This window comes from Bombina bombina, chromosome 10 (assembly GCF_027579735.1).
Source record: "Bombina bombina isolate aBomBom1 chromosome 10, aBomBom1.pri, whole genome shotgun sequence".
NCBI classification, from domain to species: Eukaryota; Metazoa; Chordata; class Amphibia; order Anura; family Bombinatoridae; genus Bombina; species Bombina bombina.
In genome coordinates, this window is record NC_069508.1 from 40,796,326 (window position 1) to 40,819,373 (window position 23,048).

At 36.5% G+C, this 23,048-nt stretch overlaps 1 protein-coding gene across 2 annotated transcripts in view; it reads right to left on the reverse strand.

The window, feature by feature from the left end:
• The window catches only part of BTBD8 (BTB domain containing 8), a 161,638-nt gene extending 138,983 nt beyond the window's left edge, over positions 1 to 22,655 (reverse strand). For both annotated transcript variants that reach the window (XM_053694007.1, XM_053694004.1), the window contains exons 1-5: positions 22,512 to 22,655; positions 20,800 to 20,918; positions 11,374 to 11,556; positions 7,801 to 7,955; positions 2,160 to 2,277 (exon numbers count right to left, since the gene is read on the reverse strand). In XM_053694007.1, coding sequence (XP_053549982.1) covers positions 2,160 to 2,277; positions 7,801 to 7,955; positions 11,374 to 11,556; positions 20,800 to 20,909 — 566 coding nt within the window. In that variant the 5' untranslated portion in view covers positions 20,910 to 20,918; positions 22,512 to 22,655. The remainder of the gene's footprint in view (positions 1 to 2,159; positions 2,278 to 7,800; positions 7,956 to 11,373; positions 11,557 to 20,799; positions 20,919 to 22,511) is intronic.
• Positions 22,656 to 23,048: the final 393 nt, after the last annotated feature.

Below are 23,048 nucleotides of genomic sequence, written 5' to 3' on the forward strand. Positions count from 1 at the left end.
TCTTACTCAGGCTTTCAAAGTTAGGGCAGAATTAAATACATGGGAGGCGCAGTGAGGATTGTACCCCACAAGTTCCCATTGCTTAAAAGCCACCAATGCTCTACTGAAGAGACTGACATGGACTACGGCTACACCCCAGGACAAAGCAGAACAAGCTTGCACTGCTGAAAAACAACAAAATCTTGCTTGAAGAATCTTCTTTTAAACACCTAAACTTTACCACTCCTTGCTCTTAACGTAGGCAAAGAGAATGACTGGGGTGGGAGGGAAGGGAGGTGATATTTAACAGCTTTGCTGTGGTGCTCTTTGCGATCTCCTGCTGGGCAGGAGTGATATTCCCAATAGTAATTATATGATCAGTGGACTCACCGTGCCATTAGGAAAGAAAGTTGCTGAGTGTTTATTTTTTGTGTGCAATTTAACAAAAATCAAAAATGCCAGATATGTTAATAAATAAATTTACTTTTCCTTAACTGCTTCACGTCTTTAGAACTTTTCATGCCATCCTAACGGCATTAAAGCCCAGCTTTGTTAGGATGGCATGGAACGTTCTACCTTATATGGCATCCTGCACCTTCCTCCTTAGGGAACAGAAAATCAGACGGGGGGGGGGGGGGGGCGCGTGTCTAGCAGTGTAGGCAGCCCCCTCATGATCTGATCCTGGCTTGGCATTGAAGATCGCGTGATTTCATTTTTCCGGCATAAAGGGGGATTTTAATGCAAGAACGACGACATGGTCTTACTCATTACAGCGGGTACAATTTGCATTGAGCCTAAATATCGGTTTGATTTGTGCGTGTTACTTAAAGGGCCACTAAACCCAAAATCTTTCTTTCATGATTCAGATAGAGAATACAAATTTAAACAACATTACAATTTACTTCTATTATTTATTTTGCTTCATTTTTTAGATATCCTTAGTTGAAGAAAAAGCAATGCACATAGGTGAGCCAATCACACGAGACTTCTATGTGCAGCAACCAATCAGCAGCTACTGAGCATATCTAGATATGCTTTTCAGCAAAGAATATCAAACGAATAAAACAAATTAGATAATATAAGTAAATTAGAAAGATGTTTAAAATTGCATTCTCTTTCTAAATCATGAAAGAAAAAAATGTGGGATTAATGTCCCTTTAAAGCTATAGTGGTAATAAGTACCCTGTGTACATGAATTGCTCTTACCTTACATTAATGCAGTGCTACACTATGAAGATTTGTTTTCTTTTATCTTTGAAGATTCCTCTGCTGACTGAACACTTTTTCCAGCACATGGCTTAAATAAACTGTATTACTAAAAGGCAAATAAAACCAAAAAAATGTTTCTTTCATAATTTAGATAGAGCACAAAATTTTAAACAACTTTCCAATATCTACTATATAATTTGCTCCATTCTCTTAGTATCCTTTATTAAACAGCATATCTAAGTAGGCTCAGGAGCAGCAAAGCACTACTGGGAGCTAGCTGTTGATTGGTGGCTGTACATATATGCCTCTTGTCATTGGCACACCTGATCTCTTCAGCTAGCTCACAGCAGCGCATTGATCTTTCAACAAAAGGATACCAAAAGAATGAAGAGCATTTAGTAATAGAAGTAAATTGGAAAGTTGGTTAGACTTGCATGCTCTATCTGAATCATGAAATAAACATTTTGGGCGTAATATCCTTTTAAGTATTATATGATTTATGGTATTTTGTATTAATTTGATTCACATTTTTATTTTTTGTTATTACTATAGAATGTGTGATTATTATAACTACACGTTTAACCCCTGTAGAGGCAAAGTTCCACTCTGGAACCGCAAAAAAAAACAGTCACCACCATCTCCTACATTAGAACTGCAAACCTAGTGGCTCCTAATTGTGACTTTTTAGTCCCATATGAAAGAGCAGAAATTGGCATGGTACAATGTCCCTTTAATTTATTTCTGGCATTAGATCCCTTACGTTACCCTATAACTGTTTACCACGTAAGCTCCCCTCTCCTGTAGACCCCATACCGGTGTACATCAGATGGTAACTCATGGGCGTTGCCCAACCTCTTTATTGTTCATGTATCTGTCGTTTTGTACCTATTACCCTCTCATCATTCTCCTAATGTCAGAGTGCTGTGGAATACTTTGACACTTCATAAAATAAACATAAATTATGACTTTACCTATGTACAGGAAAAGATTTATCTTTGGTTTGAATAGTGATATCCGGACAGCAACATCTTTGAAAAAGAGACAACAGATCTTTACCAAGTTCAGATGCTGGATAAAGATCACACAAACCTTCAAAACATAAAAGGAAAAAGAAAAAAAAAAATGAATTATGTAGTAAATAGTTATGTCATACTCTTATCTATTAAAGGGACAGTCTAGTCAAAAAACTTTCATGATTTAGATAGGGCATGTAATTTTAAATAACTTTCCACTTTACTTTTATCAACAATTCTGCTTGGTTTTCTTGTTATTCTTTGTTGAAAGCTAAACCTAGGTATGTCATATGCTAATTTGTAAACCCTTGAAGGCCGCCACTTATCTGAACGCATTTTGCCATGTGTGCATATAGATAAACAAGTATATATCTTTTTAAACAATAAAAATTCTGGTGACTGTCCCTTTAAATATTACAAATTGTGTTTTAGAACTTTAAAGATCTTAAGCAGAACTACGTAGATATAATCGCTTAATTTTGATCGCTTTTACAAACACATTTTTCTAAACAGGAAACGTCCAGTCACTACAGACTTTAGTTTAGTATGGCTCATGAAAGAAAACTTTTTGAGCTTCATATCCCTTTAAGAGGTGAATGTCCTTATTTTTCTGATATTTATGAAGTAGTTTAAACCGCTGCTTCCTAGAATTTACCATCACTAAAAATCAAGTGAAGTTTAAGTGATCAACTGACAGGTTTCTGTATGCAAACACTGCTATTTGTTTAAAGGTGCAAGTGGCACCTTATTGGTAGAAGATCGATGTGCCGTGGGCGGCCGGAGCCGCTGAGTTTAGCGCTATGCAACGGCACAGAAAGGGAGAGTTTAGCACCTTTTTTTTTTTTTTACATATTTGTTTACTTAAACCCCACTTGATTTTTAGTGATGTTAAATCCTAGCGTTTGCTATATGGCTCAGCTTTATAAAATCACTTTAACTTTGAAATTTCTACTTTTCTACTGCTCATTTAAATTCAAAAAGCAAGTGCAATAGCACTGTCTCTTTACTGTGCATTTGTCAATTATATTGTATTTAGAGGTCCTTTAAAAAGATATTAAACTGCATGAGATTGTAATATAAACTGTTTAATTATGTGTAGTTAAACAACAACTTTGTAATATACTTTCATTATTTTGTCCTCTTTTCCTGTAATTTAAATTCTGAAAATTGAGTTATATAAAGTAATCGGCGGCGCCATGTCATTTAAAGGGACAGTAAACGTTCAAACACAATAGCCCCTAAATTAAAGTTTAATATTTTAAATATAGATAAGTCTAAGTATGCAGAGCAAAAGCGCAGTGGAAGCGTTCAAAATGTTATTCTTACCCAAAAACGCATCTTCTGGCCGCCTACGAATCTGAAGCTTTTTTCAGCAGTTGTCATCATTGCCCCTGTAGCCAACAGTGGAGTGAACGTCTGTCTTCTCTAATTTTGACAGCGCGCATTCCCTCTCGCCCTGCGCATGCGCGCTCAAACGATCCAACAGCCATATACACAGAATCTCAGTGCTTCGTGCATTGAGATTCTGTGTTTGAGATTGAGCCGACTGAGTATTGCGCATGCGCAGAGGATGTGGGAATACGCGTTCCGGTTTTGAAAATAGGCAGAAAAAAAAATAATAATTTGATTGACATGACCTCCCTGGAGCACTCCTGAAAAAAAAAATCTCGGGCTGCATGGGCGGATAGTGGAACGCATATTATTTAAGTTTTTTGTTTTATTTTAAAACGCTTCTGTAGCGCTTATGCTCTGCAATTTAAAATAAAAATTAATTTAAGAACATGAAGTGCTTATTATTAATACATTTAGATGAATGTTTACGGTCCCTTTAAGTTTTAAACTTAATTTTACTGCCCTGCTACAAACAATTAGGAACAGATATAAAACAGGCAATACAACCAACTAATAGAAACAGGTTTGTGTGGGATTCCACGAGCTGTACTTTATTGTCTGGTTAATATTTATATTTCCCTTATTGTTCTCCACAGAAGACAGAGATAGATAGAAAAATATTTCAAACATAGCAGCAACAACTGCTTTATAGAAACTAAAAACTTTCACACTTCATCAATATTTAAATAACTAATTTATTGGTAAGAAATACAGCTAAATTATTCTAAGGCTAAGCTTTGAATACATCTTTATGTGTAGCATGTATTTACTGTTTAATATCCCTTTAAGTTTATCTTTTTGTTTTTTTATTTATGCATCGGAAAGTATTTGCTGCATTTCAAAAGATCTGCATGCAAAATACAATTTGAAATGCATTGTTTATCAGGACATACTGGTTAAAAGCGTCTCAAATGTTTATCTTACCTTCTTTGCTGTAGCCAATTAGGAACAATATAAACAAGCTCCCGCACAACCAATAATTGTGCAGCATGTATACAGAATGCACTCCAAAACTCTCCGGGGGGGGGGGGGGGGGGGAGGGAGTGAAAACACTATTATTTACAGGACAAGCAGGCAAAAAAAAAGTGCATTACAATTTTTTTTTGTTCATATGTATAGATATTTTAGGCTACATTACGAGTGGAGAGCTAACAGTTACACGCAAGTTAAAAGGGGTTTATCAAGGGTGTTTGTGTGTGTCTGGTTTACAGCTCGTATTACAAGTTGAAAGTAAACACAATCGCTTGAGCGCAATTGGAGTTAAGGCGCGTCAGGTTAGCGCAACCTCAGAGCTCTGGTTAACGGTTTTGTAAAAGAAAAAAGTTTTGCAAAAAAACATCAAAAATACATTACAAAGTACAGTTACAATCATAGTAACACTATCTGATAAAAATTATTCAAAAATATATTGCACAAAAAAAAAAGTTATAAAAGGCTCAAAGATATGAGGCCTTAGGTGTTAGAAAAAAGGCAGGCAAAGGACTTTAACAGAGATACATACATATACATGTGTAAAAATGTGTGGGTTTTTTTTTTTTTACAGACATATATATACACACACACGTGTACATTGGAGCCCTTTGCAGTCAAGTAGATGAAAAAATGTAAAAGCATATTTATACAATATAAATTTTTAATAAAGTGTTATACTGTATTTACTGTAAATATTTCACATTCCAAGTATTTATATATACATAGAACATGTACAGAACATTGGTACGCAAATTATTCATATTTTCATCTCGGGTTAGCACACTTGAGAGTATGTGATAGGGTATGTGTGCGAGTGGGGCGTTAGGTAGGGTTTTTTCCTCCATTGACTTCTACAGGTGGGGAAATACGTTAATGTGCGCGTGATATTCTAAGTTCAGCTTTTTTTTTTTTTCTTCAAAACTTGTAATTACACGCACTACCCAACGCACGCAAAAAGCTTACTTTTAGCAGATTTATTGCTTGAGCGGGAGAGTTAGATACCGCTCCACTTGTAATCTGGCCTGTTACGGGGAATTACATTTGGTGCTTAATATAAATTTAATGAAGAAAGCATGGAGTTAATACATTTTAAGGTTAGAATGAAATAGTGCAATACAAAATAATGGGAGCCATTTATAAATACGTCAACTAAAACAAGCTTTACTCACAAACATATGGTTTAGCCGGATACTAGACCACTGTCCTCATCAAAATACAAAGGAGCATTGAGGGTCAGAGGGTGGGAAGGGAATGCACCATATCGGGGGTTAAAGCGATAGGTTGTTTGTCCATAACATTTTAGAGGACGTTTATGCAGAGAGGAAAACAACCCAAGGAATTTAGACCTTTTACCTTTATTAATATACAGAAGTCAATTAAATGGGCATTAACATTTGTGTATTTTCTGGAGAGGCTGGAGTGCAATCTGTAGACTTTAGGCTAAGTCAGAAACATGCTATTAGTGCAGGAGGTCATTTATAACTGCCCCCAATTCAAAAAGAGTGGGGGGGGGGGGGAAGAGAGAGAGTGAAAAAGAGAGAAAGAGAGAGAGAAAGAAAATACTGCAGCTCCCTTCTGAGATTTCCTGCTGTCTACTGGATTTTAGAGTCTGAATTCTGTGAATCACTGTTGCTGCAATAGCTGAATGTGTGCTTAACCTGTCATTATCATCTCTCTGGGATAGCACAGCTTCACCAAGGACCAGTATATACAGCCTGCAGAATCGTCTGATATCATACGGAGACAAGATACACCTGGTGTATGTGACAAGACTATACCTATACTGTGCGGCCCTTACCTCATACCGATTGAGGTAGAAGAGTGTAAGTAGATACCCAAAAGGGACCAGGACTCTTGCCTCCTATTTTCCTCATTTCATGAACTGTCTGTAGACCATCTACTTTATACAAACCATTATCTGCTGGGACTCTATATGAACTTTAATAATTCATATCTTAACTGTGCAGATATTTATATATTGTATTTGTTTACCACTGTGTATCAGTGTATTTGTTTACCACTGTGTATCAGTGTATTTGTTTACCACTGTGTATCAGTGTATTTGTTTACCACTGTTTTTGTTTTGTAGTTCTAATAGATCTAGAACATATACTAATTGTTTTAATTTCTATATGATACTATCCATGATATATATATAATATATATATAATATAAATATAATGCCCCTTTGTCAAATTAAAGGCAACATATTTATAAAAATGTGGAGCTAATTAAAGGGAAAGTCTAATTATTTTATTTTAAAATCTTCAATGCAACATAACTGCATAAACATAATGCTCTGTCCTAATCCAGTACCTTACAGCTCCCTCTAATAATAGTTTTATAACCCTATTACCACACAACCCACCCCCTCTCAGCATCCTCTGCCTATATTCAAAACCATTTTTTGAGCATGTCACAGCAGATGGTACAGGCAATTAGAAGCTGTACCACTCACGTGCACCTGCTTACACTGCACGGCCACCTACAATCTGTAAATCCAGCTTCTATGGCAAGTTACTGCGTACTGTGCAGAGCTGGTTATATATACTTTAGGTAGGTGCACAGCATAAGAAGAAGCACGTGAGCGTGCGCTAGTATTCTACATTACAGCAGTGTTAAATCTTCTAATTGCTTGTACTGCCTGCTGTGGTAACCTGGTTATAAAACTACTAATAGAGGGAGCGTTAAGACAGGGACAGATCATTATGTTTATGCAGTTATGTTACATTGAAGATTTTAGTGACCTTTTTCATTCACATAACCCTGTCTAAACGAGCCGACTCATATATAAAAATGTTTTTATTACATTTATTGTGTCACAATGGTCCTATACTATGCTTGTGAATAATTAGTTATATATGTAGGTGTATTTTATATTACATCTTTTTGTAGTGCACTCACTCGCTGAACATAGCCGCTCGCTGCTTTATCCAGTGAGGGATTGTGATACAGTAAAGTGAACAGTCCAATCAAGAGGGTTGTGATTTGCCAAAAAAAAAAACAACACTATGGCGCTATCTTGAAGAAAGAAAGAAAAAAGAAAGAAAAAAAAAAAACACAGCAGTGACGGACGGAAGGTCTAAGAAGAGGCACGCCCTTAGTAATTCTGCACAATGTTAATTTAAAAAAATTTGAATATTTACTGTCACTTTAAATAAAACTCATTTTACTGTGAGATAGCTTTCACTTACGATTGTAATCTTGGAATATTGAAATAGGTTCAGATGCTCACCTTCAGTATTATCTGTCTCAGGCACAGTGTTCTCCTGTATCCTATCTCCAACAGCATCACTGCGACCTTGGTTCTCCACCGAATGATCATGGTCTATCATCTTAAGAATTTGGTCTTCCGTTTCCTTAACACTCCAGTGTGAGGAGTACACAACTCTTAATAAAAAAAAGAAAGAAAAGGAAAGCCATATTTAAAGGACCAGTTAACACAGTAGATTTGCATAATCAGCAAATACATGACAAAAAGACAACACAATAGAACTTTGTCTGAACTTCAAATGAGTATTAGATTTTTTTCTGACAAATTTCAAAGTTCTGTTTATTTCCACTCCCCCTGTATCATGTGACAGCCAATCACAAATGCATATACGTATATTCTGTGAATTCTTGCACATGTTCAGTAGGAGCTGGTGACTCAAAAAGTGTTAATATAAAAAGACTGCACATTTTGTTAATGAAGTAAATTGGAAAGTTGTTTAAAATTGCATGCTGTATCTGAATCATGAAAGTTTAATTTTGACTTGGGTGTCCCTTTAAACATATATTAACCCCTTAATGACCACAATGTACCCTGTATGTCACTGGTCGTTAAGGGTTTTTTCAGGACATAATAGCACAAGTCTAGCAAGAACACGCTATTAATGCCCTCCCTCCAGAAGGCTTTGTGGAATAGAGCAGTCTTAACGCTGGTGGCAAGACCGCGCTATAAAAAATCAAGTCCCAAAAAAAGGCCAGCGACATACAGGGTACGTCGCTGGTCCTTAAGGGGTTAACCCTTTGGCTGCTAAGCCATTTTCCACCTGGGTGCTAATATTTTAGTTATTTTATTTTTGAAAAAAAAAAAAATATATTTTTTTTTTTTACAGACCCCCAAGACTTACATTGTTGGCGATTACCTTTCCAACAATGGTTCTTGGGGGTCTGTAGCTGCTTAGATGCTTGAGATACAGGCTTCTAAGCAGCATGCCCCCTGCTCCTATACTTAACATTGTTAAGTATAAATAAAGTTGCGCAGCGACATCATCACGTAATGCGCGTGACGTCACAGCGCATCACGTGAAGCCCCGGCGATGCCTGTCACTCTACAGGCAAGATTGCCGGGGTAGGAGCAGTAAGGAGCCCCCAGATCTCCCTCAAGGTGGGAGAGTGCTCATGACGGCTCTGAGCCGTCATTAGCACCAGATTGAGAAACTCTGTGACGGCTTAGAGCAGTCATTAGCACTCAAAGGGTTAAAAACAAATAGATTGACAAATACTCCCCTCTATGTGCTGTCCCTACATATTTCCTCTAACCCGGGAGCCACGGCTCCTAGAAGAGTATTTCTGGAACCAAGATTATTTTACATAGCTCTATACACAAAAAATGCATTAGCTCCTAACAAAAGTGCACGTGGCTCCTCAGTTTCTGGTTGGCTCCTCTGTTGATATAAAATTTGTATACCCTATATACATAAAGAATACTTCTCACTTTATTGCTCGAAGCATTCTGCAGCAAACTGCAAATTATATTTATTTCCATCAAGCACTGAGAACGCAAGTCAATAAACAAGTTACAGCAGCCAAGGACTACAATTAAACGGTGTAAGCATTATACATTTTATTAGTCATTTATGGACAATCAAAATGCACTGACTTCATTTAATGTTATGCTGATACATTTACAGTTTCCTATATCGCTGTTCATGAGACAACAAAAGGTGAATAGCATTTTACATTAGCAATGTTAGAGCAGATTGCACATATACGGAATACTTTCATTTATGCAGGAAATAAAAGACATAACAGCTACTGAAATAATGATGTAAAATCCCAAGTGAGGGGTTTGTGTCATTCTTTAATAAGTCACTATTTTCATAATATGCATTTAAAGGGACATTAACCTCAAAATGCAATTCCCATAAAAAGCTTCATTATATAGAATAAACTTTGCAATGTAATTTAAGTACTGCCACCAAATGTTATGGAAAAGTAAGGGTGGGTCTCATGGACTCTCAACATCATGAAATAAATGAATTTATTAGGTAAGCATAATTTTTGTTTTCTTTCATAAGATGGTGAGAGACCAAGAGCCATCACATCCTATATCCAAGCTGTGAAGCACACAAGCCCACCATGACAACAATTGACTGCCCATGACAGACCATGCTGAGCCTGAAGAACCCTCAAAACCAAGTTCAGGTTCCACAGAGGGAAAGCAGGCCTGATAGCCAGTCTTATCCTGACCAAGAGCTTTAATGTCAGGAACTCTCAACATTTTAATTGTTTTAAAAGATAGATAATCCCTTTATTACCCATTCCCCAGTTTTGCATAACCAACACAGTTATATTATACTGTTTACCTCGTATCTAATCCTCTTCTGACAGCCCCCTGATCACATGACATTTTATATATTATCTATTGACTTGCATTTAGTACTGTGTTGTGCTAAATCTTAAATAACTCCACGGTGTGAGCACAACATTATCTATATGGCCCTGTTGTAAAAAATCTAATAAAAAAGCATAAAAAAGTATGTGATTAAGAGGCTGTCTATAGAGCCTTTGAAACAGGCAGAGATTTAGAGGTTTAAATGTTATATTTAAGTATATTAATATATCAGTGTTGGTTGTGCAAAGATGGGAAATGGGTAGTAAAGGCCTTATCTATCTTTTTAAACAATAACAATTTTAGTGTAGACTGTCCCTTTCAGCCTGTGTATAACTGACATTTTACCTTGAGATCTCCTTCTCTGCTTTAGAAGATGGTTACCGCACAGCAGTAAAATGTCAATTTAAACTGGTAAATATAAAATGACAGTAACCCTTTTTGATGTATTTTGCTTTTAAAAAGTGCCTAACACTGTATGTTGTTGTTATCTGGTGTATAGAACAATGTCCCAAGACTATGTGACATTAAATAGCCTTTGGGCTATGTGAGTTCAAGTAACTACTAACCTGTCAGCACTCGCTCTACCGTGCTTACCAAACTGCCGAAGACCAGCGTCCAGTAGAAGAGCCCACCCTGTGTATTACACTCTAACATCCCGTGTAGAACACACTAACACAGGATCTAACAAAGGAGTACTTTGACACACCAGCAAGACAAGTCCCAGCAACACCTGGGGCAGGCAAGTGACAAACTCCCAGAAGGAGATTCACTCTCACTGCTCCTCTGTCCTGTTACCGATTCTCTGACGAGGATAACGGGTTTCACATAGGTATGAGAACCCCCTTAATCAATGGGTAGATCAGCACTTCAAGTTTCACCATCACACTTTGCTGAAGGCAAACAATTGACTAAGGAATCATGGAAAAAAGTGGGAGGGATTAAAGCTTTGTTGTTGTGGGGTGTTCTGCCTCCTTATGTAGAACTGGACTTTAATCCCACATGTCATGGCTCGTGGACTCTCACCATCTTATGAAAGAAAGAAAAAAAATACTCCCAACAAAATTTAAAGGGACATTAAATCATTTTTAAAATGTAAGTGCGCCATGAATGCACAGCTATGGATTCCTGGCACAGTTCAAGAAACAAATTTAATTAATTCCAATCTTTTTATACAAATGGATTTCAACATATTTATGAAATACTTACTTCAAAAACGCTTGGATTTCAGAAGGTTCAACATTTGTTAATGTAATGGTCCCTTGAGATGAGATTTGGCTGATAAATCTGTAGAACTTGGGAACTCGGGCTAGCAGCACTGCCTTATGACCTTTAAATTTTGTCTTTCCAACATATAGATCAAGGTCTGTATGAGCTTCATCATTTAGAAGTCTGTAAAACAAATGTGCATTATTGTGCGCTATGAAAGACAATCCTTCCTAAACTACAGTCTAGAAAAGAGAACTGGTTTATGATCAGTTCCACTAAAAAGACAAAATTCTTCTTCAAATGAGAAGATAGAATCGATTTAAGCCTAGTAAACTGACATGCAATTTTATGTAGAGAACACAAATAATATTTAAAAGCATACCAAGGTATGCTCAGAAACAGCAATGCACTACTGGGAAGGGAAGTGCCGATTGGTGGCTGCACTTAAATGCCTGTTGTCATTGGTTTACCCAATTTGTTCAGCAAGCTACTAGTGATGTATTGCTGCACCTTCAACAAAGTATACAAAAAAAAATGAAGCAAATTTGATAACAGTAGTATATTGAAAATATGTTTAAAATGTTATGCTCTGTCTGAATCATGAAAAAAAGTATATATATATATTGCATAATTAACAAGTGCACAATTAAACGATAAAGCAATAGAAATTACTCAGAATTTCATATAAGCGGTTGATTTTCTTCTGACAAATGTATTTTTTCTCCCATTTTCTGTCCCCTTATATCATGTGACATACATCAGCCAATCACATGCTAGTAAACGTATATCCTGTGAGCTTGTGCACATACTCAGTAGGATCTTGTTCCCCAGAAAGTGTAAATAAATTATATATATATTGCAAAATTTGATAATGGAAGCAAATTGGAAAGTGTCTTAAAACTGCTGCTCTTTCTGAATCATAAAAAAATTTATTTTGACTTGAGTGTCCCTTTAAAGGGACACTGAACCCAAATGTTTTCTTTCGTTATTTAGATAGAGCATGCAATTTTAAGCAACTTTCTAAATTACTCCTATTATCAAATTTTCTTCATTCTCTTGGAATGTTTATTTGAAAAGCAAGAATGTAAGTTTAGATGCCGGCCCATTTTTGGTGAACAACCTGGGTTGTCCTTGCTGATTGGATAGCACCAATAAACAAGTGCTGTCTATAGTTCTAAACCAAAAATTTGCTGGCTCCTTAGCTTAGATTCCTTCTTTTTCAAATAAAGATAGCAAGAGAATGAAGAATATTTGATAATAGGAGTAAATTAGAAAGTTGCTTAAAATTGCATGCTCTATCTGAATCATGAAAGAAAAAAATGTGGGTTCAGTGTCCCTTTAACTAATCAACAAAATTTAGTTGATTTGTAAGTTTATTCTTTAAAGAGATAATCAAATATAAAAACAACAACATTTTGTGGCATTCGTTATATGTTTTCAAACAAAAATCCAGAAATACCAAAAATAAAATAAGCCTGTTTAGAGCTTACTAGAATAACTAATGCAAAACACTTCTAGAGATCAGTACAGGTAAGTCATGGTTTATGAAGGGGTTAAATTCCTGAAGAAAAATGTTGCACAAATGGGTGGCGTAGTTTGAAGGTGCCAGGACCTTTATAATGGGTGCACCCCCCAGCTGTTTTACTGACCACCGGCTACAATGTAAGCCAATACGAAGATAAAATTAGCTAATATTAAAATGTTCCAATCTTTCATTACACACATGATCATAAATACATTTATGTTAAATGATGCAATTAATTTGTTCTTTGGATAGCAATGTCAGTTATATTAGAAAGTACTAAACTTCTCCCATCCGGTTACTTTATAATACCCCCTGGTGATCATGTTTCAGCTTTCAGATAGATTTCTGCTCTGCTAAATGAATGTGTTTACTGTCCATTTAAACCTTTTAACTCTCTTTAATGAACTCTGTAGTAAGTGGTAAAGAATAGTGCAAATCTGGTCATCTCTAACTAAAATTAACTATCTTAAAGGGACACTCATGTGCAAGAATTCACAGAATATACGTATATGCATTTGTGATTGGCTGATGGCTGTCACATGTATCAGTGGAAACGGACATTACTTTGACATTTTTTAGAAAAAAAAAACTACTACTCATTTGAAGTTGAAGGGACAGTCTACACCTGTACAAACTTTAACCAATACATTAGATCTATCCTTGAAAGTTTTAGTTTACCACTGCAACCGTTTTTAGACTTGATCGATAAATACATTATTTATAAAAGAAGTTTATATTCTTACAGGTATAAATGGCCGCCAAACTCTTCCCATTCCATTTTCCTCCTACAGTATACACTTCTGTTTCAAATTTTCACTTGTGCACAACTTAGCTTACCCAATAGATTGATAGTGCTTCAAATAACTACGCTGGAAAATGTGTAGATTATTCAGTTCCGTTTTTTTGGTTCGCATGCACGAATTAGAAAACCGCAACACAGTAGAGCTCAAGTTATCCACTTTTGATTGGACTAACTAAAATCAGGGAATCAATGACATCATTGTTAGGCGGAGCTGAGCGGCCATTTCTAACAGTCAAAATACAACTTTCAAATAAAGATATCTTTAAATATTGTTGATCACTTGTAACGGAAGAAGGGTTGCATTGTGACTTATAACGATGGATCTAAGGTATGAATTTATGTTTGCACAGGTGTAGACTGTCCCTTTAAGACTAAGTGCTATTGCATTGTCTTGTTATCGTGTATTTGCTGATTATGCAAATCACGGTATTTACTGGTCCTTTAAGCTTTCCGTTTCTACATTTTGCATCAGTTGTTCTTTGCTAGCCCCTTAAGCCAATCATGTCACACAGTACTTTGCCCAGCATATTGTGTTAACATAGTACATATATAAAAAAATAGGCACATGCTCCGGGGACTGCAGCTGGGGGCAGAGGGCATCTGACTATATAAAAGGTAAGAGAGCACTGATCACGCTCCCTTACCTTACCATATGAAGTCAGATCACCATTGTTACAGACAGTGACACTGTCTGTAACTATCTTCAGTGGAGCCAGTGGGAGGGGTGGCAGAAAAGGAAAGGAGCGAGTATATGGACCAATGTGGGTGGGGGGGGGGGGGGAAGAGTTCTGGTCAGTTCCCGAAGTTACAGAAAAGAAAAAGGAGGGATGAATGGGTCCCTACACTACAGTAACGTTGGATCGTTTGAAAGGGGGAAGTGGGTACCTACACTACAGAAAATAGGTGACCGCTTGGAGGAGGGAGGTTGAGGAAGGATCCCTACACTACAGAAAAAAATAAAAATAAAATTAAAAAAAAAAAAAAAAAAAAAAAAAAAAAGAGAGACAACCCCACATACTACATACTGGCAGACAACTGCCAGGAACAAAGATGATGGCTGCCAGTGGGTGGAGGATTCTACTGCAGAGAATAAAAAGTAAATAAATACAATTTAAAAAAGCCCTAAATTGTATACTGTAGGCTGGCTGCCAGTATCTAAGACAGTGGTCACCAGTGGTAGTGGTAGGGGGGAGTTGTTTAGGAGGGTAATCCCTACACTATTTCCTTTTAAAGCCAATTATTAATCCCTTTAATGTCAAGAGTTTCAGAAGAGTGGTGCACAGCTGCAATTAGTGGCCTTCTAATTAACAAAAATCAATAGCAAAGCCATGCAAGTCTGCCATTTCTAAACAAGGGGATCACAGAGAAAAATTTACAACCATTTAAAAAGTTGTGTATAAATAATTTAAAGGGACAATCAACACCATAATTGTTGTTGTCTAAAAGGGTAGATAATCCCTGTATTACCCATTCTTCAGTTTTGCATAACCAACGCAGTTATAAAAATACACGTTTTACCTCTGTAAATACCTTATATCTAAGCCTCTGCAAACTGCCCCCTTATTTCAGTACTTTTGACAGACTTGCATTTTAGCCAATCAGTGCTCACTCCTAGGTAACTTCACGTGCATAAGATCAATGTTATCTATATGAAACACATGAACTAACCCCTTCTAGTGTGGTGAAAAACTGTCAGATTAGAGGCGGCCTTCAAGGTCTAAGAAATTTGCATACGAACCTCCTAGGTTTAGCTTTCAACTAAGAATACCAAGAGAACAAAGCAAAATTGGTGATAAAAGTAAATTGGAAAGTTGTTTAAAATGACATGCCCTGTTTGAATTATGTAAGTTTATTTTGGACTTGACTGTCCCTTTAAGGGAGAAAACCAAAGTTTGTGAAAAGACTTTTTGGCAGCCAAATAGTGGCATAAAATATATCAAAATTGGCCTAGATCAATATCTTAAGTTGTCTACTTAATAACAATATATAGTTTTGATAGGTAAATAAGAAACATAAATCCTACACTAGTGGGAGCTAGCTGCTGACTGGATGTGTTCATCAAGCTGCCAGTAGTGCAATGCTGTTCCATCAGCAAAGGATAACATGAAAATTAAGCAAATTTGATAATAGAAGTAAATTGGAAAGTTGTTTAAAATTGTATGTTCTATGTGAATTATGAAAGACGTTTTTGGATTTTACGTCCCTTTAAATAGGCTGTGGAGTGAACACTGGATAATATTGGAGGCAGGTGCCTGAAATTTAGATCTCAGCGTAACCTCTCTCTAAGACACTATAACAAGGGGGAGGGGAAATGTACGAACTGTTACACCAGATTCAAAGTTCATAATCTCACAACAGTCAGTGCACATAACCATCCCAGACTACTGTGGCAACAGCTACCACAAACCTATTTCTCTAAACATACCTTATGGCACTATGACCTTTTAAGTGTAAGAGGGAAGTGGTGTATTCACTTTAATGCATAATACAGATTCTTGTTTTTAAAAAAAAATTGTATGCTTAATTTTTTTATTTATAAATGTATTATTAATTTGTAGAGCGCCAACAAATGACGCTCTACTAATCACAGGCCAATTTTGCTGAGAGACACATAGTTCTGTAGCACATTACAGTATTTTGTGTCCCTTTAAATGGATACCAAACCCAATTTTTTTTTTCCTTTAATGGTTCAGCGTGCAATTTTAAACAACTTTCTAATTTACTCCTATTATCAAATTTCCTTTATTCTCTTGGTATCTTTATTTTAAAAAGCTAAAATGTAAGCTTAGAAGCCGGACCATTTTTGGTTCAGCACCTGGGTAGCGCTTGCTGATTGATGTCTAAATGTAGCCATCTAATCAGCAAGCACAACCCAGGTTCTGAACCAAAAATGGTCCGGCTCCTAAGCTTTCTTTCCAGCTTTTTTAAATAAAGATACCAAGAGAACGAAGATAATTGATAATGCGAGTAAATTGGAAGTTGGTGCTCTATCTGAATCATGAAAGTTTAATTTTGACTGGACTATACTAACAAACAACCGCTAAGTGCACAAATATGTGTTGATGAAATAAAATGCATTACCATAGTACTGATCATGTACCCAGGAGAGAACACACCATAGATACGCAGTACATCTGTACCTTCCTCATCAGCAGAAGCAGAGTGTGCGTTTATGTATGCATTAAAAAATAAAAAAGTTGTGTTGTGGTAACTAAAGAGTTATGCAGATTTTAAAAGAAACATTTCAGTATGTATCTCACAGTCCCCAGCAATATGGGAAACAATAACTCAGTACAAAAAGAATGACTAATGTATTTTACAGGATGCTAACACAACACCACCCTTAACAGGTGAGAAATATTTACATAGAAACACAATATGTAGCCTCTAATCAGTGCTGAGCAAGCTATTGGGGCTGCGCCTCTGCACTGACCCATTAAAACTCATTATTACAGCTTGTCCATGCTCCCGGGCTGTGTGATTATTTATCACACTACCTCTTCTTCCCGACACAAACCTCAGCACCTCTTCACAATCTTCCTAAACCATTCTCAATTTTCTCTGAGCCCCTATTGTCACATTGTCACAGGGAATGCCATTTTAAACAACTTTCTAATTTACTTTTATCATCAAATTTGCTTTGTTCACTTGTTATTATTAGTTAAAGGGACACTGAACATAATTTTTTTCTTTTGTGATTCAGATAGAGCATGCTATTTTAAAACGACTTTCTAATTTACTCCTATTATCACATTTTCTTCATTCTCTTGGTATCTTTATTTGAAAAGCAAGAATTTAAGTTTAGATGCTGGCCCATTTTTGGTGAACAACCTGGGTTGTTCTTGCTGATTGGTGGATTGATTTAACCGACCAATAAACAAGTGCTGCACCAAAAAAAAATAACTTAGATGCAAATAAAGATAGCAAGAGAACGATGAAAAATTGACAATAGGAGTAAATTAGAAAGTTGCTTAAAATTGCCTGCTCTATCTGAATCACGCAAGAAAAAAGATTTGGGTTCAGTGTCCCTTTAAAGGCTAATACTAGGTAGGCTCATATGCTAATTTCTAAGTCCTTGAAGACCGCCTCTAATTGTAATGCATTTGACAGTTTTTCACAGCTAGAGGGCGTTAGTTCATGTGTTTCCTATAGGTAACACTGTGCTCATGCACGTAAAGTTATTTAAGAGTCAGCACTAATTGCCTTAAATGCAAGTCTGTCAAAAGATCTGAGATAAGACGGCAGTCAACAGAAGCTTAGATACAAGGTAATTACAGAGGTATAAAGTACATTTCTATAACAGTGTTGATTATGCAAAACTGGGGAATGGTAAATAAAGGGATTATCTATCTTTTCAAACAATAACATTTTTGGTGTTTACTATCCCTTTAAAAGAAGATACAGTCGTATGCAAAAGTTTAGGCACCCCTGACAATTTCCATGATTTTCATTTATAAACAATTGGGTGTTTGGATCAGCAATTTCATTTTGATCTATCAAATAACTGAAGGACACCGTAATATTTCAGTAGTGAAATTAGGTTTATTGGATTAACAGAAAATGTGCAATATGCATCAAAACGAAATTAGACAGGTGCATAAATTTGGGCACACTTGTCATTTTGTTGATTTGAATACATGTAACTACCTAGCACTGATTAATTGGAACACACAAATGCTTTAGTGAGCCCATTAAGCCTTCAACTTCATAGACAGGTGCATCCAATCATGAGAAAAGGTATTTAAGGTGGCCAATTGCTAGTTGTTGTTCTCTTTGACTCTCCTCTGAAGAGTGGCAACATGGGGGCCTCAAAACAACTCTCAAATGAACTGAAAACAAAGATTGTTCAACATTATGGTTTAGGGGAAGGCTACAAAAAGCTGTGTGTCCACTGTGAGTAACAGTGAGGAAATGAAAGACCACAAGCACAGTTCTTGTTAAGGACAGAAGTGGCAGGCCAAGTAAAATATCAGAGAGGTAAAGGATGGTGAGAACGGTCAAAAACAGCCCACAGACCACCTACAACATCATCTTGCTGCAGATGGTGTCACTGTGCATCGTTCAACAATTCAGCGCACTTTGCACAAGGAGAAGCTGTATGGGAGAGTGATGCGGAAGAAGCCTTTTCTGCACACACGCCACAAACAGTCGCTTTTATTTTGGAAGAAGGTGCTGTGGACTGATGAAACAAAGACTGAGTTATTTGGTCATAACATTTATGCAGCAGAACAAGTACAATGTTCTGGAATGGCCATCCCAGTCCCCAGACCTGAATATCATTGAAAAATCTGTGGGGTGATTTGAAGTGGGCTGTCCATGCTCGGCAAATAAACCTAACTGAACTGGAGTTGTTTTGCAAGGAGAAATAGTCCAAAATACCTTCATCCAGACACTCATTAAAGGGACATTAAACCCAAAAACTTTCTTTCATGATTCAGATGGAGAATGCCATTTTAAACAACTTTCTAATTTACATCTATTATCTAATTTGCCTAATTCTCTTGATATTCTTTCCTGAAAAGCATATCTAGATAGGCTCAGTAACTTCTGATTGGTGGCTGCACATAGATGCCTCATGTGATTGGCTCACCCATTTGCATTGCTATTTCTTTAACAAAAGATATCTAAAGAATAAAGTGAATTAGATAATAGAAGTAAATTGGAATGTTTAAAATTGTATTTTCTATCTGAATCATGAAATACATTTTTTGGGTTTAATGTCCCTTTAAGGCTATAGGAAGCGTCTAGAGGCGGTTGTTATTTCTGCTAAAGGAGGCTCTACTAAAAATATTGATGCAATATTTCTGTTGGGGTGCCCACATTTATGCACCTGTCTAATTTGGTTCTAATGCCTATTGCACATTTTCTGTTAATCCAATAAACCTCATTTCACTACTGAAATATTACTGTGTCCTTCAGTTATTTGATAGATCAAAATGAAATTGCTGATCCAAATACCCAATTATTTATTTATAAATGAAAATCATAGAAATTGTCAGGGGTGCCTAAACTTTTGCATACGACTGTATCCTGCAAGAACCAGTGTGTGTGTGTATATATATATATATATATATACACACAGAGAAATGCACTCACAGGAACGAACAACCAGCTCAATACCATTGTTAGCCTGTTCTATGGCGATTTACCACCTGAATGCAACTTCTTTTAGCCCAGCAATGCTTTTCACAGAGTAGAACTTTCCTGTAGTATATCAGTCTGATCCCGCCTATTACGGTCAGTCCAGCGCCAAAATACCAGGCACACACACAGTATATATATTACACATACACACACTGTGATTGGCTCATCCATGTGTTCAGTTAGAAACCAGCAGTGCATTGCTGCTCCTTCAACAAGTGATACCAAGAGAATGAAACAAATTTGATAATATAAGTAAATAGGAAAGTTGTTTCAAATCGTATGTTCTATATAAAAAAAAAATCATGTACCTTTAACAGGAAAATAAGCAGTTTATGTATCAGTTTCCAAACAGCAACTTAGCAAGCATGGATCAGACACAGTTTGCCTGTTATCATTGTGTGACTTTTTATGACAGAGATGACAAACTGGATTAAAACATATTGTCTTATCAAAAATAGAAAGAGTCCATTTTTATAAACACAATAAAAACCACACACAGAAAATGTCAAAAAAAAAAAAAAAAAAAAAAAAGGATTAAAATAATCAAGATCCTTAATAGGTTCTGGTCGGCAATGGCTACATGTGGTTAACCAATCAGGAGCAACATATATGTGCATAACTGCCGATCTCACAGATGTGGACTTTAACCCTTGTGTGGGAGTTAAACAAATAGTAAATAGATAGTAAAGTGCTCTAGTCTAGAACATAAAAGCATTATACTATTACATGTATTTGTCTCTTTATAGTGATACAGAACTGACTGACATTTATCTATATACAAATAGTTTGATTACATAAACTGAATTGCTAACGTTTTTTTACTGGTCTTGCAAATAAAAATAATAAAATATTGCAGTACATTGGACAGTAAATATTTACCATGTACACAGGTTAGTGTGATTAAAAAGCACATTATAATAAGTGATTTAGATAAATAAATGACGTTTTTAATAACCTGAGTAAATCTCTGCTGAGCTGTTCGGATAATACATCGTTCAGTCTACGACGCTCAGTTGCTTCCTTTGCGTAATAGGCCTTTAAATCTGCACGACCACCACTTGCCATTTTCACTGGCTGAAATGTAATGGTAGAAAAAAATACTGTAGATACAGTATATTCATGTATCCCAACTTTTTAAAATAAAAAATAATTATGAAACATCTAAATTCACTTTAAATGTAATATATACTAACTGATGTTTTTGAACCCAAAATGCATGCAAAACTAGTAACAAAAAAAATAATAATATACATACACACACACAAACAGTCACTAATAAGATAGCACTCACTGGGTTTAAAAATAAAACTTAGCTTTTATTGTAGAATTTTCAAAGATTAAAACGTTTTCATCTTTGAAAATTCTACAATAAAAGCTAAGTTTTATTTTTAAACCCAGTCAGTGCTATCTTATTAGTGACTATATTTGTATATCTTTGATATAGCACCCTGGTGGCTGCTCACTCAAATATTTGAGGATTGGAGTGCAGGTCTTTATTTACCAAGTGATATATATATATATATCCTAGATTATAAAAGGCCAAGTGTTTGTCTGAAGCCGTCATGCGCAGTAGAGACAAACACTTGGCCTTAGATCCCTGCACGCACACCTCCGTAGTTTAAGCAGCGCACAGCTGAGCATAGACCTTCGCACGCGCACCCAACCGACCTCGCACATCCGCAATTGAAACAGCAGCGCGAGGATCAGATACAACCCAACAGCAGCGCGAGGATGAGAGAGAGAGAAAGAGAAAAAGAGAGAAAGAAAAAGAGAGAGAGAGAAAGAGAGAGAAAAAGAGAAAGAAAGAGAGAGAAAAAGAGAGAGAGAGAGAGAGAAAAAGAGAGAGAGAAAAAGAGAGAGAGAAAAAGAGAGAGAGAAAAAGAGAGAGAGAAAAAGAGAGAGAGAAAAAGAGAGAGAGAAAAAGAGAGAGAGAAAAAGAGAAAAAGAGAAAGAAAGAAAAAGAGAAAAAGAGAGAAAAAGAGAGAGAGAGAAAATGAGAAAGAGAGAAAAAGAGAAAGAGAGAAAGAGAGAGAGACCGTGTGAACGGGCTTTAGGACTAATATATATACACACACATAATTTCTGTCTAATGCGTTTTATGACATTGACCATAGAAAACTAATACAAAAAAACCTTCATGGAACATTAAAATCTGTATAGGCAGTATAGGAAAAAAAAAAAGATTCAGCATAGAAAGTAAATGCAGTTTTTGCAGTCCAGCACCAAATCCCTTGACAAATTTACTTTGCTGTGGGCAGCAAGGGAAAGATTTAAACTAGCTCCTGCACATATCAAGCAACCACTGTGCAGCATGTTGCAGGGACAAGTAAATGATGGACACATGTCAAAGCTATCATCAGCATCAATACCTGATGTTTTCTGATATTAAAAATAACTTTACATGTATTATATACAGGTACAATAAAACAGTATGCTTTCTGCCACTAACATCATGCAACACTAACAAAATAAGCTAACAATACATGTCATGTACAAGTATATTATTGTATTATATACAGATATCCTGTGGCTATTTAGTGCAGCCCTCTGGATATATTACTGTAGGCCACAGCCTGGCTGTATACAGTGTATCTATAGCCACACAGGCAGCTGAAGGTGCACAGACACTGTCTGATACATCTGTCACCCACAAATTAACAGGTGTACCTGAGCCAGGGAAAGGCCGGTTACCAAGGCAACGTGCTGTGCATCAGCACCGAGCGCTCACATGACCGTAGCCCCCAGGAGCAGCGCGTGACGCTCTCGCATACAGAAAACACAATTCCCACGAGCCACTGAGCGCAAACAACATAGAACTTGCAGCCAAAACGTGCCTTTTGGACAGTGTCGTGACGTCATACCCGGAAGCGACACCCACAAACAAAAGCTTTAACCAATCAAGAGGAGCGATTTGCAAGAGTGTAACTGGAGGTGGGCGTGGCAGACAAGGATTGGCAATTATTTAACTCTTACATAGCGTGAGTCTGCGCGCCAGATCAGATCAGATCAGTTTATTGCTTTCTATAGAATATAAATCCGTAACCTAATGTCTCTGTTAGCAATATAATTTATTTGTCAAGCCATGTTTTAGGAAAAGTATTACGGATAGGACAGGAGTGTATTTGTCTTAGACCTGTGCCTAGGGCAGTATAATTTTTTTTGGGGGGGGGGAAGAACATTTTCAAGACTACTTCAGACCTATCA